This window comes from Nelumbo nucifera, chromosome 1 (assembly GCF_055504915.1).
Source record: "Nelumbo nucifera cultivar China Antique chromosome 1, China Antique-T2T, whole genome shotgun sequence".
Classification (NCBI taxonomy): domain Eukaryota; kingdom Viridiplantae; phylum Streptophyta; class Magnoliopsida; order Proteales; family Nelumbonaceae; genus Nelumbo; species Nelumbo nucifera.
The window spans coordinates 198,773,479-198,786,959 of NC_142649.1; the positions used below are offsets into that span (position 1 = coordinate 198,773,479).

A 13,481-nucleotide genomic window follows, 5' to 3' on the forward strand; every position below is an offset into this window, starting at 1 on the left:
CGCCCAGAAATGGATGGAGGAGATTGAGGCGCCTAGGATTGAAAGGAGGAGATTTAAAGAGGTGGGTGGTGCCCTAGAGTGGATGGCTAAGATATAAGATGGAATGGAGGGCTGAGATCTAGTGGTTAGGGGCTGAACGGTGAGGATTAGCAGTTAGGTGGCACCCTAGGGTTTAAAAACTACAAAAAGAGTGCCCTAAAATGGATGGTGGAGATTAATCAGCTAGGGGTGGCTAGGGTTTGCTAAGAGTGAAAAGAATGGGTTAAAAGGTGCCATAGGGTTTGCTAAAACGTGGGGAGCATGCTAATACATTAGGAGGGGCGCTAAACTGGGTTTAGCAGCTAGGAGGCGCCCTCCTGCTTTCAGTTTTTCACAAAAACACCCCCTTTCTCAGCTAGACTTCACATCAGCTTCCCAAAATCTACATTTCAGCCATGAAAACTTCTCAGTTTTGCACAAAATTTGCACATATACCCTCAGAGGTCACAACATTTAAATTGACTGGGAAAATGACACAATTTGACTAATCTAAGGCCAAAAATACCCCTGAATTGATGCTCTTAAGGCATCAAAATGCAGAGTTATCACCTGTCGCTTTCTTCCTTAGTATTCAAATTCCTCGGCATTCAAATGGGGTACTTCTCAGTCAACGTCAGTACATTACAAATCTGATACAACAGTCTCAAATGGATGCTGCTAAACCAATTTCCTCTCCTATGGTTGTTCACCCCAAGCTTACTCAGAATGATGGCTCTCCTCTTCCTGATCCTACTGAGTATCAAAGTATTGTTGGAGCCCTTCAGTATGTTGCTATCACCCGTCCAGACATCTCCTTCGTAGTCAGCAAGGTCTTTCAGTTCCTCCAATCTCCTACTGATGTTCATTGGGCAACTGTCAAACGCATCTTGCGTTATCTCAAACACACCATTATGCATGGTCTACACATCTCTCGGTCGTTGTCTACTCCTCTTACACTTCATGCATTTTCAGATGCTAACTGGGCCGGGTGTCTGGATGACCGACGATCTATTGGTGGATTTGCTATTTATTTAGGGCCTAATCTTATTGCCTGGAGCTCTTGCAAACAGGCCACAGTAGCACGTTCCAGCACTGAGTTTGAGTTTCGTGCTTGTACTACATCTGCTACTGAAGTTCTATGGATTTCCTCCCTTCTTCGAGATCTTGGCGTCAATCTCTCTAGGATACCTACTATTTGGTGCCACAGTAGCACGTTCCAGCATTGAGTTTGAGTTTCGTGCTTGTACTACATCTGCTACTGAAGTTCTATGGATTTCCTCCCTTCTTCGAGATCTTGGCGTCAATCTCTCTAGGATACCTACTATTTGGTGTTATAACATCGGTGCCACCTACCTTGCGGCCAATCCTGTGTTCCATGCTCGAACTCGTCATGTTGAGGTTGATTTTCACTTTCTCCAAGGTCTTGTTCTTTCCAGACGGCTTACCGTGCGGTTCATCTCTTCCAAAGATCAAGTTGCTGACATTCTCACCAAGCCACTTGCCGGTGATCAATTTCGCTTCTTGCGGGACAAACTCCATGTTCATGATGAGCATGGAGTTTGAGGGGGCGTATTAGATTATATCCAGTTGTTACACTATTACACTCATGTTCATCTAGGATTCCATCCATAGGATAACACTTATCCTTAGGAGTTACGATAATTGTTATCCTACTGAGGATAGAGTCCTCTCTTTGTAGCACTTCCTCCATTATAAATACATGCAAGGCCAATGGCCAATTCACTGCGCCAAATACTTCTTGTTCTCTCTTTTGTTTAACTTTCACTTTCTATTTTTCTATGCTCCTCTTATCTGTCTGTAACTAATTAGGCGGTGTAAAGTATGGGGGGTGCAAATGATTTGAGAACAAAATTTGGTTTAATTTAAGGCTTTATTTTATTCTGTTTGTTTGTAATGCAAATGAAGTAAAGCCAGAAGAAAAAGTGAATCAGAAGTTGTATTCTTGTCATTTGCATTGCCATGCATTTGCATTGCCATGCATTTGCATCACTGCATTTTTATTGTAACTGCTCTTAAGCCAATTCTTCAAGCTACGGAATCCCGTTATGTTACTTGGTTCAATTTGAAAGGTGACTTAAACTTTGAAAGTACTAGTGGACTTGATTCAAAAATTATTCAGGAAGCTAGTTGTTTGGATTCTATGGATTAGAAAGTTGTCTTTGAAGGCTAGAAAAGAAACGGTCGAAAGGCAAGGCTCCAATAACGCATATAAATTATGAAGTGGTACTGCTTTTTAAAGTAAAACAAATACCTTCAATTCATTGGTGGATGATTAATTTTCTCGGGAGAGTGTTTTTTCCAGTAGGAAACGATGGTATGGAAAGTATATACAGAAGAGACTTCTATGTTCCTAGCAGCCTCTGGAGTACTCTAGACTTTATTACTGTGTCAAAACAAGGATGGGAATAATGGATGGATCAAGACCTATCACCTAACATCTGAGGAGAATCAGCTTGAGAAAAGCACTGAACAGTCTGAACCTGTATATATCCAATGAAATTGTTTTTCAAAGTGGAGGAAAAGAAAAGATTACATGGCCACGATTTATCTTGACTACTTGTAGATAAGGATGTTAATGGACCGGTTTTGGATTGGACTCCGTCCAGTCCAAAATCAATTTGAACGGATTGAATGGACCAACAAGTCATATTGGATTGGACCAATCCAGTCCAAAATATTTATATGGATTGTACCTGATCTGTCTGTATTAAATTTATATTGGATTGGGCTGGATTAAGTTAATATCTGGTCCATTGATATAAGATAAGAATATAGGTGTCAATAGACCGGGTTTGGGTTGAAACCAATCTAAATTAAAACGAATTTGAACAAATTGGATGATCCAGACATTGAATTAGACCGGTCCAAAATATTCATTGGATTGGACCTAGTCAATTTGTAATAGACTAACATTGGACTGGATTGGGTTGGACCAAATCCAGTCCAATTGACACCCCTACTTGCAGTTGCAGAGTTTTCTCAAGACGCAAGACGCATGAAGAAAACATGTTCTACTGAGGCTATGTTTGATTTGTATATATTTCCCTGCCTTTTCCTTCCTTTCCCTGCATCAATCAATATCAATTTACAACACCATCTAGAAAAATTGCTTTAATTTTGAAATGGGTAAGACCGGCTGGCATGGCAGATTGCTATTGGTCTGGTCTAAAAAATGATTTGCACGCTAATATGAGTTCCGTCTTATTGTCAAACTAAAGAATTGAAGTAAACATTTTATAAACAATGACATAAAGTTAGTAGATTCGAGTTTACCTTAATCAAATTTGGGAGCGCGCTCTGTGAGGAGCAGATCCCAATTGGGAGTGAAGTGCATCAAACAAAGGGTTGGTTAGTTGGTGAATCGTTTAAAGTTTTGTTTTAGTTTTTTCTGCTTATAGAATTAATACAAGATATTGTACTGTATTATTCTTGCAAAGGCCCAGTTTAAAATGGCCATCAGTCAGTCAGCCCATTTCTCAGGCCTTCAGATTCAGAGGATTCAGAGCCTTCAATAAATTGTTCACCCATCGATTCAAATGGTCATACTGAGCTTTTTTTGCACAAGTTGAATTGATTCCTAACCTTCCCATACTGATTACTGAAGCAACCAAAAATGCATAACTATTATCAAGGTTGCCACACTCTCTATTATTAACATCATCAACTCATCACCCCGGCTTCGAATACAAACAGAAGGAGAACGAAAAGCTCAACCCAAATCCGTCAGTCATTATGCTTTCTAATGCAAAGATCTCTACTGAAGGGAACCAAGAAATCACTCCTACGACAGCCACAGCAACTCCACTCCTTTCTTTCCAAAAATATTATTAGGAACTATGCTTTTGGAAGAAGCGATGGTGCTAAGGATGTAACTCCATGGACCAATCTCATCTCGGTCCTTGCTAGATGCAGCTCTAGCAGCGAGATGGCCTTGTTTGAGGCCTCCCGGATGCGTAAGTTAGGAATCAAACCCAATAGCTACACTCTGGTCTGTATGATCCGGGCTTCAACGAATTTGGGCTGGATTTTCTACGGTCAGCAGCTCCACTGCTACATCATACACTCTGGCTTCATTTGTAATGTCTTTGTTTCAACCGCTATTATCAGTTTTTATTCCAAGTTCGAGCTATTCGATAATGCCCACAACTTGTTTGTTGAGATTCTTCATCCAAATGTAGTTTCTTGGAATTCTTTGGTTTCCGGGTACGTGCACGGCGGGCAGCCCCACAAGGCGTTGGCTTTGGTTCGTGAGTTGGACAGGTCGGACTTGCGGCCCGATTCGTTCACATTCTCTGCGTCGCTGGTTGCTTGTGTCCAATTGGGTCTCTTAAAATTGGGAAGGTCGATCCATTCGAAGATATTAAAAATCGGTTTGGAATGGAATGTCGTAGTTGGTAACTGTTTAATCGACATGTATGGCAAATGTGGCTCTACGGACGAAGCAATCCAGGTGTTCGACGAGACGATAGACAAGGATACAGTAACTTGGAATTCAGTTGTAGGGGCAACCGCCAGGAATGGAAGATTCGAAGAAGCACTCAAACTTTTGCTTCAGATGCCTGCTCCTGATACAATCTCATACAACGAAGTGCTCAATGGAATTGCCCAATTAGGACACATCGAAGATGCTGTTCGCTTTCTTGAAGAAATGCCCAGCCCCAGCTCCTCTTCATGGAATTGTATCATCAGTGGCTACATAAACCGGAACAGATTGCCAGAAGCACTGGGTTTATTCGCTAAGATGCACTTGAAAGACATTGAAATGGACCAATTCACGTATTCTAGCATTCTAAGAGGCATTGCAGGCCTCTCAGCTCTAACATGGGGGACATTAATTCACTGTAGAACGATCAAGACTGGTTTGAATACATGCAGTGTCGTCGGAAGTGCTTTGATCGACATGTACTCCAAGTGTGGGCAGGTTGACAAAGCTGAATCTATATTCGGTGTGTTGCCTAGAAAGAATTTAGTATGCTGGAATGCGATGATATCAGGCTATGCACACAACGGCAATGCAAACCAAGTGATGAGGCTGTTTGAGCAGTTGGTGACGGCGTCGGACTTGCAACCGGACGGAATCACATTTCTTAGTGTCTTACAAGCGTGTGGGCAAGATGAAGGGTTATCACATCTTGGAACACACTACCTCGAGTCGATGATCAGGGAATATGGGATGGATCCAATGCCAGAGCACTGTTCTTGCATGATTCGTCTGTTGGGACAAAGAGGGGAGGTGTGGAAGGCAGAGTGGTTGATACATGAATTGGGATATGGGTCGTGTGGGTTGGTGTGGAGGGCCTTGCTTGGTGCATGTGGAGCTTGTGGGGATCTGAAGGTTGCAGAGGTTGCAGCTGCCAAGATAATCGAGTTGGAAGGTGACAATGAATTGGTGTACGTATTGCTGTCCAACATGTATGCATCTCATGGGAGATGGAGTGATGTGAGTGCACTAAGGGAGTTGATGAGGAAAAGAGGATTCAGAAAAGAAGCCGGTTTTAGTTGGATTGAGGTGGAAAATGTGGTCTCAACTCTCAACTAGCAATTGATTAATTAATTACAACCCAATTAAATTTTACTGTGATTCTTCCGGTCTCCCCATGTTTCTCTCTTACCACATTGATGATTTTATTTTAACGTAGCGCTCTGATCGATCGATCAACAAATCCTCTTCTTTAGATCAAGAAATCACGTTGCATTCAGTTAGGGGGGTGTTAGGACAACAAGGTAGGTTGGTTTTGTTTTTGACCCCTAACCCTAAACTAAAGCATCAAACTGCGCTCAACAATGGCATGTACGAAGGGAACTCGCATTTTATCCGTTCAGCGGGCTCTAGAACCAATGATAAATGATGATCTTCGATTTGGCGCTCCCTGTTGGAGGACAGCTCGGGCGTCGGGCTAGTGAGGTTGTCTAGTCGAGCTGTAAGAAAAGGAGGTCAAAGTGTCCGAGGTAAATTAACTAATGTGGGCAATCCGATGGTTAAGTTAGTGAATTGGAGGTTTTTGAGAGAGCTGAAAGCAATATTGCTGAGTACTAAGAGAGCTGAATCGTGCATACTTTGTGAGGCTGGAGGTGAAACCTTTATATAGGTGAGCTACCGTGGGCCTCACGATATGTGTCCGAAATCCTCGGCCCATCTGGTCCGGAGTTGGTTTTGTACCCGAAGACGAACTCTGCGTAAGCTGATAAGGCTTATCCAGGTCCGTCCGAATCGGGTGGTGAGAAGATGAACTTCGTTGACGTGGTGTCGTGATCCTAAAGAGATCGGAGACAGTTGGCTTGCTTCTAGATAGAGGTTATGTGGCATCTTGGCAGATCGGTGCATACAGTTGAGCTATTTGAGGCTCAGTCTAGCTGGTGTTAGATAGTGTATGCCCTTAGCTCCAATCAAATTGATGTATATTATGACATTTATTGTAAATGAATAAAATACATATTTGATTTATGTTATATTGGTGTGTTTATGTATAATACCCTTAAACTAGACACTTATGAGACTCGTGTTAATTTAGAATCTTCACAGTTGTTGGATAAATCTGGGGAAATTTAGCATTTCAAGGCTGATATTGATATGCCGCCAAGTTGGTTGGGGTGGCTTGTCTCAGCTGCTAGGGTGAGACCTGAGGTACATGCAGTGTGGGTTTGCTTGAAACCCTGAACCGGACCAAATTCCAGTATTGCCTTAGACCTTGGAGATAGATGGGCGAAACCGGAATGCTACACTTGACCCCTAGACTCGATTATGATACTGCACTAGGTGTCGGATTGTGCTACCTTTGATATGCCAATCAATAAGATCCTCAAAGGGGTCAAAACCTAGTATGTTGGGGCAATCCGAGAATTCACTTGAGTGGGTGATCATAGTTACACGATCAGCCTCTTTGTCGGACAAAGTAAATGATCGGGGAATGCACTATCTCTTATGGAAACCTAAACTGCCGGTAGTTGATTTCAAAGTGTTGAAATTTGTTTTGCAAAACATATATATATATACATATATATATATATGTATATATATATATATTACGGTTTCACAAAATGTTTGCAAAAGGTTTTGATGCGGCATGATCTGAGCACTCCTAACTGGCTGCTGACTGGCTCCTTGTTGGCAACGGACGACACCTGAGAAGACGAAAAAGAAGGATTCCCGGGCATTTGCCCGTCGGGAATACTCTGAAGCTTAAGTTAGAACGTTGGAGAGGAAGAAAAGAGTGTGGAAGGCTAAGAGTGTAGGTCGTGCTAGATTACTGTGCTCGTGAGCAAGTAAGGTAACTCAAGTTCAAATTAAAATTTCAAAGCGAGTGAATGTGTGAGAGTGTGTCATCTCCCCTTCGCCTAAAAGGCTTTTAGAGGGGCGTTCTTGTCAAATCGGGCATAACCGCAACTGGGCTCCTGTCGCAGCCGTTACCTGCCAGGTCTGCGCAGGTGATCGTCATAGTGTACTATCCGCCTGGCTGAGTGACACGTCCCAAAGGGTTAGGCATGCCTCCATCTGCCGAGAGACGGGGGTGCAGACTGTCGAAAGGACAAGGACTGCGCCGCCAGTCAAGAGACGTGGTGCAGTCTTACCGGTACGGTCTTGTCAGATAGAAGCTTCCTGAGAGCGTCGCATCACTCAGTCGCAAGTTACTTTGTAGCGAGCTATCCTTGCCGCGAGCTACTTTGTAGCAAGCTTTTAGGGGTACTTCGAGGTGACCCTCATCAAGGTCGGTCTTTGAGGCAGTTCTTCTGCCCAGGTGTTGAAGCGAGCTGGTTTCCCTGGCTCGTGAGCTGAAATAGTCTTGGAGTATTCCCTTCTCAGTAGCTCGGCGGACCTGGAGCTCGTGTTGTTGCGAGCTCCCCCTATAGCGAGCTATGTCGTAGCGAGCTGCTCTACAGGTTCGTTACTTAGTTGTGGTCAGGCCATGATGCTGATTTGTTGCTCGTGCTGAGTCAGGTCCACGTGTCATCGTCTCAGTAGGTCGGGTCAAATCATCCTCCATCAATTGCCCCCCACTCCTCGGGCTAAGAGTGATGTCTTAGCGTGAGGAGTTCATGAAGTGTGACAGGTTGATTTGATCAAAATTCAAACTTGATTGACTGCTCATATTAAATGTGCTCGCGGGAATCAGGGGATTTATGACTTTTCGAATACTGAAAACGTGCTGAAGCGGCTCTTAACTCTGGATGTCGTGCAGCCGCCACTACCTTAATCATGGGAGACGTGCAGCCAGTCACATTTTGGTTCCAGAAGGTGTGCGGTCAGCTTGACTGCGAACCGTCAGATCTGCCTCAATCTGGGTCGTTGATTCGGAGGCGTAGTGACTATAAATAGGAGGGCCCCCTGAGCCTCATTTCCTTTCATGCTATCTTGCTGTCTTCAGATTCTGAGGTCGCACATCCATCTAGTCTACCCGAGCTCTTTCGTTCACTTCGTTTCGTCTTTTTCGGTGAGTCTCAATCACTGTCAATCATGTCTGGGTATCCATACCATACTTATTACCGGGACGACGACGCTCCCGCGAGCTCGGGGGGAGCTTGGGAGCAGGTTCCGGAGGCTCGGGAGACCTCCGGTGATGTGGCCTCTACTTCTTCGGGGAGGGAGCCCGACACTTTCGGTCCTTCCTTAATGACAGCGGAGAGACTCAGGTCTCTAATCCGCTATTTTCACCTTCCTGGGGACCTCATCTACAGTCTCTCCACTGATAACTTCCCTTGGGAGCATGGTCCCAACGATATAGTTATTTTCCAGGAACAACTTAAGGTTGGCCTGCGTCTTCCCTTGCACCCCCTAATAGTGGAGGTGCTAAACCACTTTAATGTTACCATCGATCAGCTTCATCCCAACGCTATTCGGAACATGGTTGGGACCATTTCTTTGTGTTATGAGTACTGCCTCCCCTTGAAACTTGACATTTTTGCTTCTATTCTCTGTATCAAAAATGCCGCTCCCGGAGTTCCTCCGGAAGGCGTTTTTACTACCTCTCTCCCTATCGTGGCTATAAGCTCTTGTACGAGCTGCCAAACAAGATTCCCACCTGGAAGCGGGATTATTTTGTGGTTCGTAACCCCGAAGGGTGGCCCTTTCCAACTTCTTGGAGGGGCGCCATCCAGGACCCCAGGGCCGAGCTAGACCCTGAAATTCGGAAAACGATGTTGTCCTGGGCATTGGTAGGCTTCCTCTATTTGGACTACTTGATCGAGGAGAAGCTCGCGTAGGCCGGCTTGAGCCCGGATAGGTTGCCTTTTTAGGTCGCGTAGTGCCTTGTAACAATATTGTGTATACATACATTTTGTTTCTTACCGAACTAATATCTTGTGGTTTTTTGGCAGGCATCATGTCTAGTGTTGATGCGCACCGCCTCCTCTCAAGCAACCAGAAGCGCAAAGTGAAGAGATCACGTCCTGACCGGACTCCCACCTCTGGGGGTACTGAGTTCGGGTCTGCGGAGCCAGACTTCACTTCTCCACCGCCTGAAGTTCTGCTGCCTCCATCTGAAGGAGGTGCTGGCGGAGTTGGCATCGAGGAGGGCGAGCTCCCACAGTAAGGGGTGATTGCTCCTAGTCCTTCTCATTCGTTTCCCTACACGCGGCTCCCAGTGGGGAACTGGGAGGGTATTAATGATTATGTAGTGGCCAGGCGGAAGAGCCAAAGGGCGATTTGCCACAAGGAGATCGCTAAGTGGGGGGAGATAGAGCCCGGGGATCTCGCTACGCTCGCCTCCACTCACTGTATGGTAGTAAGTGGTCCTTCCCCTTTCCTTGTTTTTCGCTTCCTTTTGCTGCCTTCTGACCTTAGTCTCTTATTGGCAGGTGAACTCCGCCATCCACGCCATGGCCCTCCAGACGAACATCCACTCCGGTGACGCTCACAATCAAAGGGTCATCGTTCAAAACCTCCAGGGCGAGCTCGACCGGACCCAGAGCGAGCTCCTTCACACTCGCAAGGGGAGCGAGTCCCAGGAGCAGCTCGTCTGGGACCAGGAGGCACAGATCGCCAGACTTTCCGAGGAGAGCGCGCGCTACAGGGAGGAGTCGTCGAGGGTGGCTGCGGAGAGGGAGCTTCTTCGCCAACAGGTTCGAGACACACTTCTGGACCGAACTCGAAACTTCGACACCATGATGGAGGCCGAGTGGGAGAGGGCGGTCTGGGACTTCAAGGACTCCCAGGAGTATCACGACTTCCAAATGGAGTATGACTCGAGCTCATACCGCTCTGGATTCAAGCTCTACCATTGGTTGGTCGGAAAAAATTCTCTAGGCTCAACCTTGATGGCATCACAATGAAGGGCATGGCTCCTAAGACGGCGGACCAGGCGGAGGAGGAAGAGCCTGACTCCCCGGAGGACGAGGACGAGGACGAGGTGGACCCCTGAGTCTGGCGACTCTGCTTTTCTGTTCTTCTGATTGCTAGTGGCTCCCGGGAGCTAGAACCCGGTCTTGAAAAGATCTTCTTGGGCGGTTGTGCCCTTTTATATCTCTTGTTGAACTTTCTCGAGCTGTTTAGCTCGGGTTTTTTTTTTTTTAGGAATGGTAATGAAATTTCTTTTTTCTTCAAAGTATGGCGTGCTCCCTTTATTTTTTTCCAAAGCGATCTCATCACTCGAGCTATTAGCACTGCATCATATGTGAGGTTGAAGGGAGTTGGGATGACTGCTTCGGTGCCATAGGTGAGGTTGAAGGGAGTTTTTCCTATGGCAGTCTTCTCTGTGGTTCGGAAAGCCCATAGAACACTAGGTAGCTCATCCGCCCATAGTCCATTAGCTCGGTCTAACCGTGCCTTCAATCCACGAAGTATAGCTCTGTTCGTGACTTCTGTTTGTTCGTTTGCTTGAGGGTGTGCGACCGAAGTGAAGTTCTGTCAGATCTCCATGTCTTGGCACCAGTTATGGAATTTGATGTCCTCGAACTGCTTATGATTATCAGAAATCAATACCCGAGGTAACCCGAAACGGCACACTATGTTCTTCCAAAAGAAGTTCTGAACGCTTCGGACTGTGATTGTTACAAGGGGTTCAGCTTCCACCCACTTGGTGAAATAATCCACTACGACCACTAGAAACTTCCTCTGGCCTGTAGATGGTGGAAACGGTCCAAGTATATCGATGCCCTATTACGCGAAAGGCCACGGGCTAGTGAAATACTTGAGATCGGCGGCGGGCTGATGGTGGATGTTGGCATATCTTTGGCACTTGTCACACTTTCTGACGAGCTCAATGGCGTCTGCTTTCATTGTTGGCTAGTAGTATCCATGTCGTAGTGATTTTTGGGTGAGGGCCCTACCCCCCAAGTGTCTGCTGCAAAGGCCCTCGTGAGTGTCATGGAGCACAAGCTCGGCTTCGAAAGGTCTTAAGCAACGCAGGTAGGGGAGCGTGTAGGATCTTCGGTACAACCGTTCGTCTATCATGACATATTTGGCTGTTTGACGCTCTACCCTTCTGGCGGCATTGCAATCTGTAGTGAGGGTCCCATGTAGCAGGAAGCTCGCGAGCGAGTCAATCCAGGTCGGCTCTGCTTGAACGATAGAAGCGACCTCCTCTGCCCCCCCGAGAATGCTAGGCCGAGGCAGGTCCTCTATGTACACGGTCCTCATGGTGTTATCACTGGTGCTGGCTAACCGAGATAGGGCATCGGCCTCAGCGTTCTCCGACCTTGGTATTTGCCTGATGAAGTATGACTGGAAGTTGAGCAAAGTCTCCTGTACTTTGGCTAAGTAGGCAATCATAGTCGATTCGCAAGCTTCATATTCTTCTGTGACCTGATTGACCACGAGCTGGGAATCGCTATAGATGATAATGTGCTTGGCTTTCATTTCTTTGGCTAGAGCTAGTCTGGCTATCAACGCTTCGTACTCTGCTTCATTGTTGGATGCCGCAAACTCGAAGCGTAATGCGTACTCCAGTTTCATGCCGCTTGGGCCACGCAGGACTATTCCGGCTCCGCTGCCCTGCTGGTTCGAGGAGCCATCTATGTGAAGGATCTAGGGCTCCTCATCCCAGTTCGCTCTTGGCCTACAAGGAGAGATGCCGCACTGGCTACTACCTCACGGTGCTCGGAATCAACCAGCCTGGGAGCTCCGGGCTCGCCCGAGCTGGGGGCCTCGTTCTCAACCGGCCTGGGGACTTCAGAGCTGAAAGTGCACTTTGCAACGAAATCTGCTAAGGCTTGGGCCTTAATAGCAGTTTGTGACTTATATTAGAGGTCGTACTTGCTGAAAGTGCACTCTGCAACGACCAGAGACCTCGGGCTTGAGTAAGACTTGCCTCAGAGGTTTGTTGGTGAGGACAATAATAGTATGAGCCTGAAAGTACGGACGGAGCTTTCGGACTGCAATGACCAGTGTGTACGCCAGTTTTTCTATCTCTGGATATCTCGTTTCTGCTCTCTGCAACACTTTACTAACATAGTAGATAGGTCATTGGACCCGATCTACTTCCTTTAATAGTACCGAGCTGACCACTTCGTCACTTGCCAAGAGGTACAACTCTAAAGCATCACCCTCCTCGGGCCAGGTTAAGATCGGTATGCTAGCGAGGTACCTTTTGAGCTCGTCGAACGCGAGCTGACAATCTTGGGTCCATTCAAACCCTTTGCTTTTAATTGCCTTAAAGAAAGGTAGGCAGCGATATGCCAATTTGGATAAGAAGCGGCTCAGAGCGACTATTCTATCGTTCAGCCTCTGAATCTCCTTCACTTTTCGAGGTGGTCTCATATCCAGATGGCCTTTATTTTGTCCGGGTTGGCCTCAATGTCGTGCTGGTTCACAATATACCCCAGGAATTTACCCGAGGTGACTCCAAAGACACACTTATAAGGGTTCAACTACATATTGAATTTACGCAGAATTTCGAAAACTAAACTCAAGTCTTGTATTAACTCACAAGAAAGCTGGGTTTTGACGACCATGTCGTCTACATAACATTCTATCTTTTGGCCAATCAATGGCTTAAACAGTTTATTTACAGGTCTTTGGAAGGTTGCCCCGACATTTTTTAATCCGAAGGGCATGACCTTGTAGCTGTACAGGCCGAGCTCGGTTGTGAAGGCAGTTTTCTCTTCATCAGAAGGGTCCATCCTGATCTGATTGTAGCCCGAGTAGGCGTCTAGAAAGCTCAACAACTCATGCCCCAAGGTCACGTCCACCAGACGGTCAATTCTGGAGAGTGGGAAGCAGTCCTTTGGGCAAGCTCGGTTCAGGTCGGTGTAGTCGACGCACATGCACCATTTACCGTTAGCCTTTTTCACCAGAACGGGGTTGGCTACCCAGCTCGGGTAATGGACTTCCCTGATAAAATCGGCTCCAAGGAGCTCCTCGTCGACTGCCCTCCATCGCTCAGGGGCTATGTTGTGTTTCTTCCGTCTAATAGGCCTAACTACAGGATCCGTATTAAGTTTATGAGTTATGATGCTAGGGTCTATGCCGGACATTTTTGTCGTAGACCATGCAAAAATATCTAAATTTT

General features: G+C 46.2%; 1 protein-coding gene across 1 annotated transcript; it reads left to right on the forward strand.

Annotated features, from left to right (window-relative positions):
• Positions 1-3,268: 3,268 nt before the first annotated feature.
• Positions 3,269-5,631, forward strand: LOC104602362 (Pentatricopeptide repeat (PPR) superfamily protein). The gene has a single exon (XM_010266021.3). The coding sequence runs from the start codon at positions 3,782-3,784 to the stop codon at positions 5,576-5,578; it is 1,797 nt and encodes a 598-aa protein (XP_010264323.1). The 5' UTR covers positions 3,269-3,781; the 3' UTR covers positions 5,579-5,631.
• The last annotated feature ends 7,850 nt before the right edge of the window (positions 5,632-13,481 follow it).

Coding starts and splice junctions, on each gene's coding strand:
- LOC104602362 (XM_010266021.3), top strand. CDS start 3,782: ATGCAAAGATCTCTACTGAAGGGAACCAAGAAATCACTCCTACGACAG.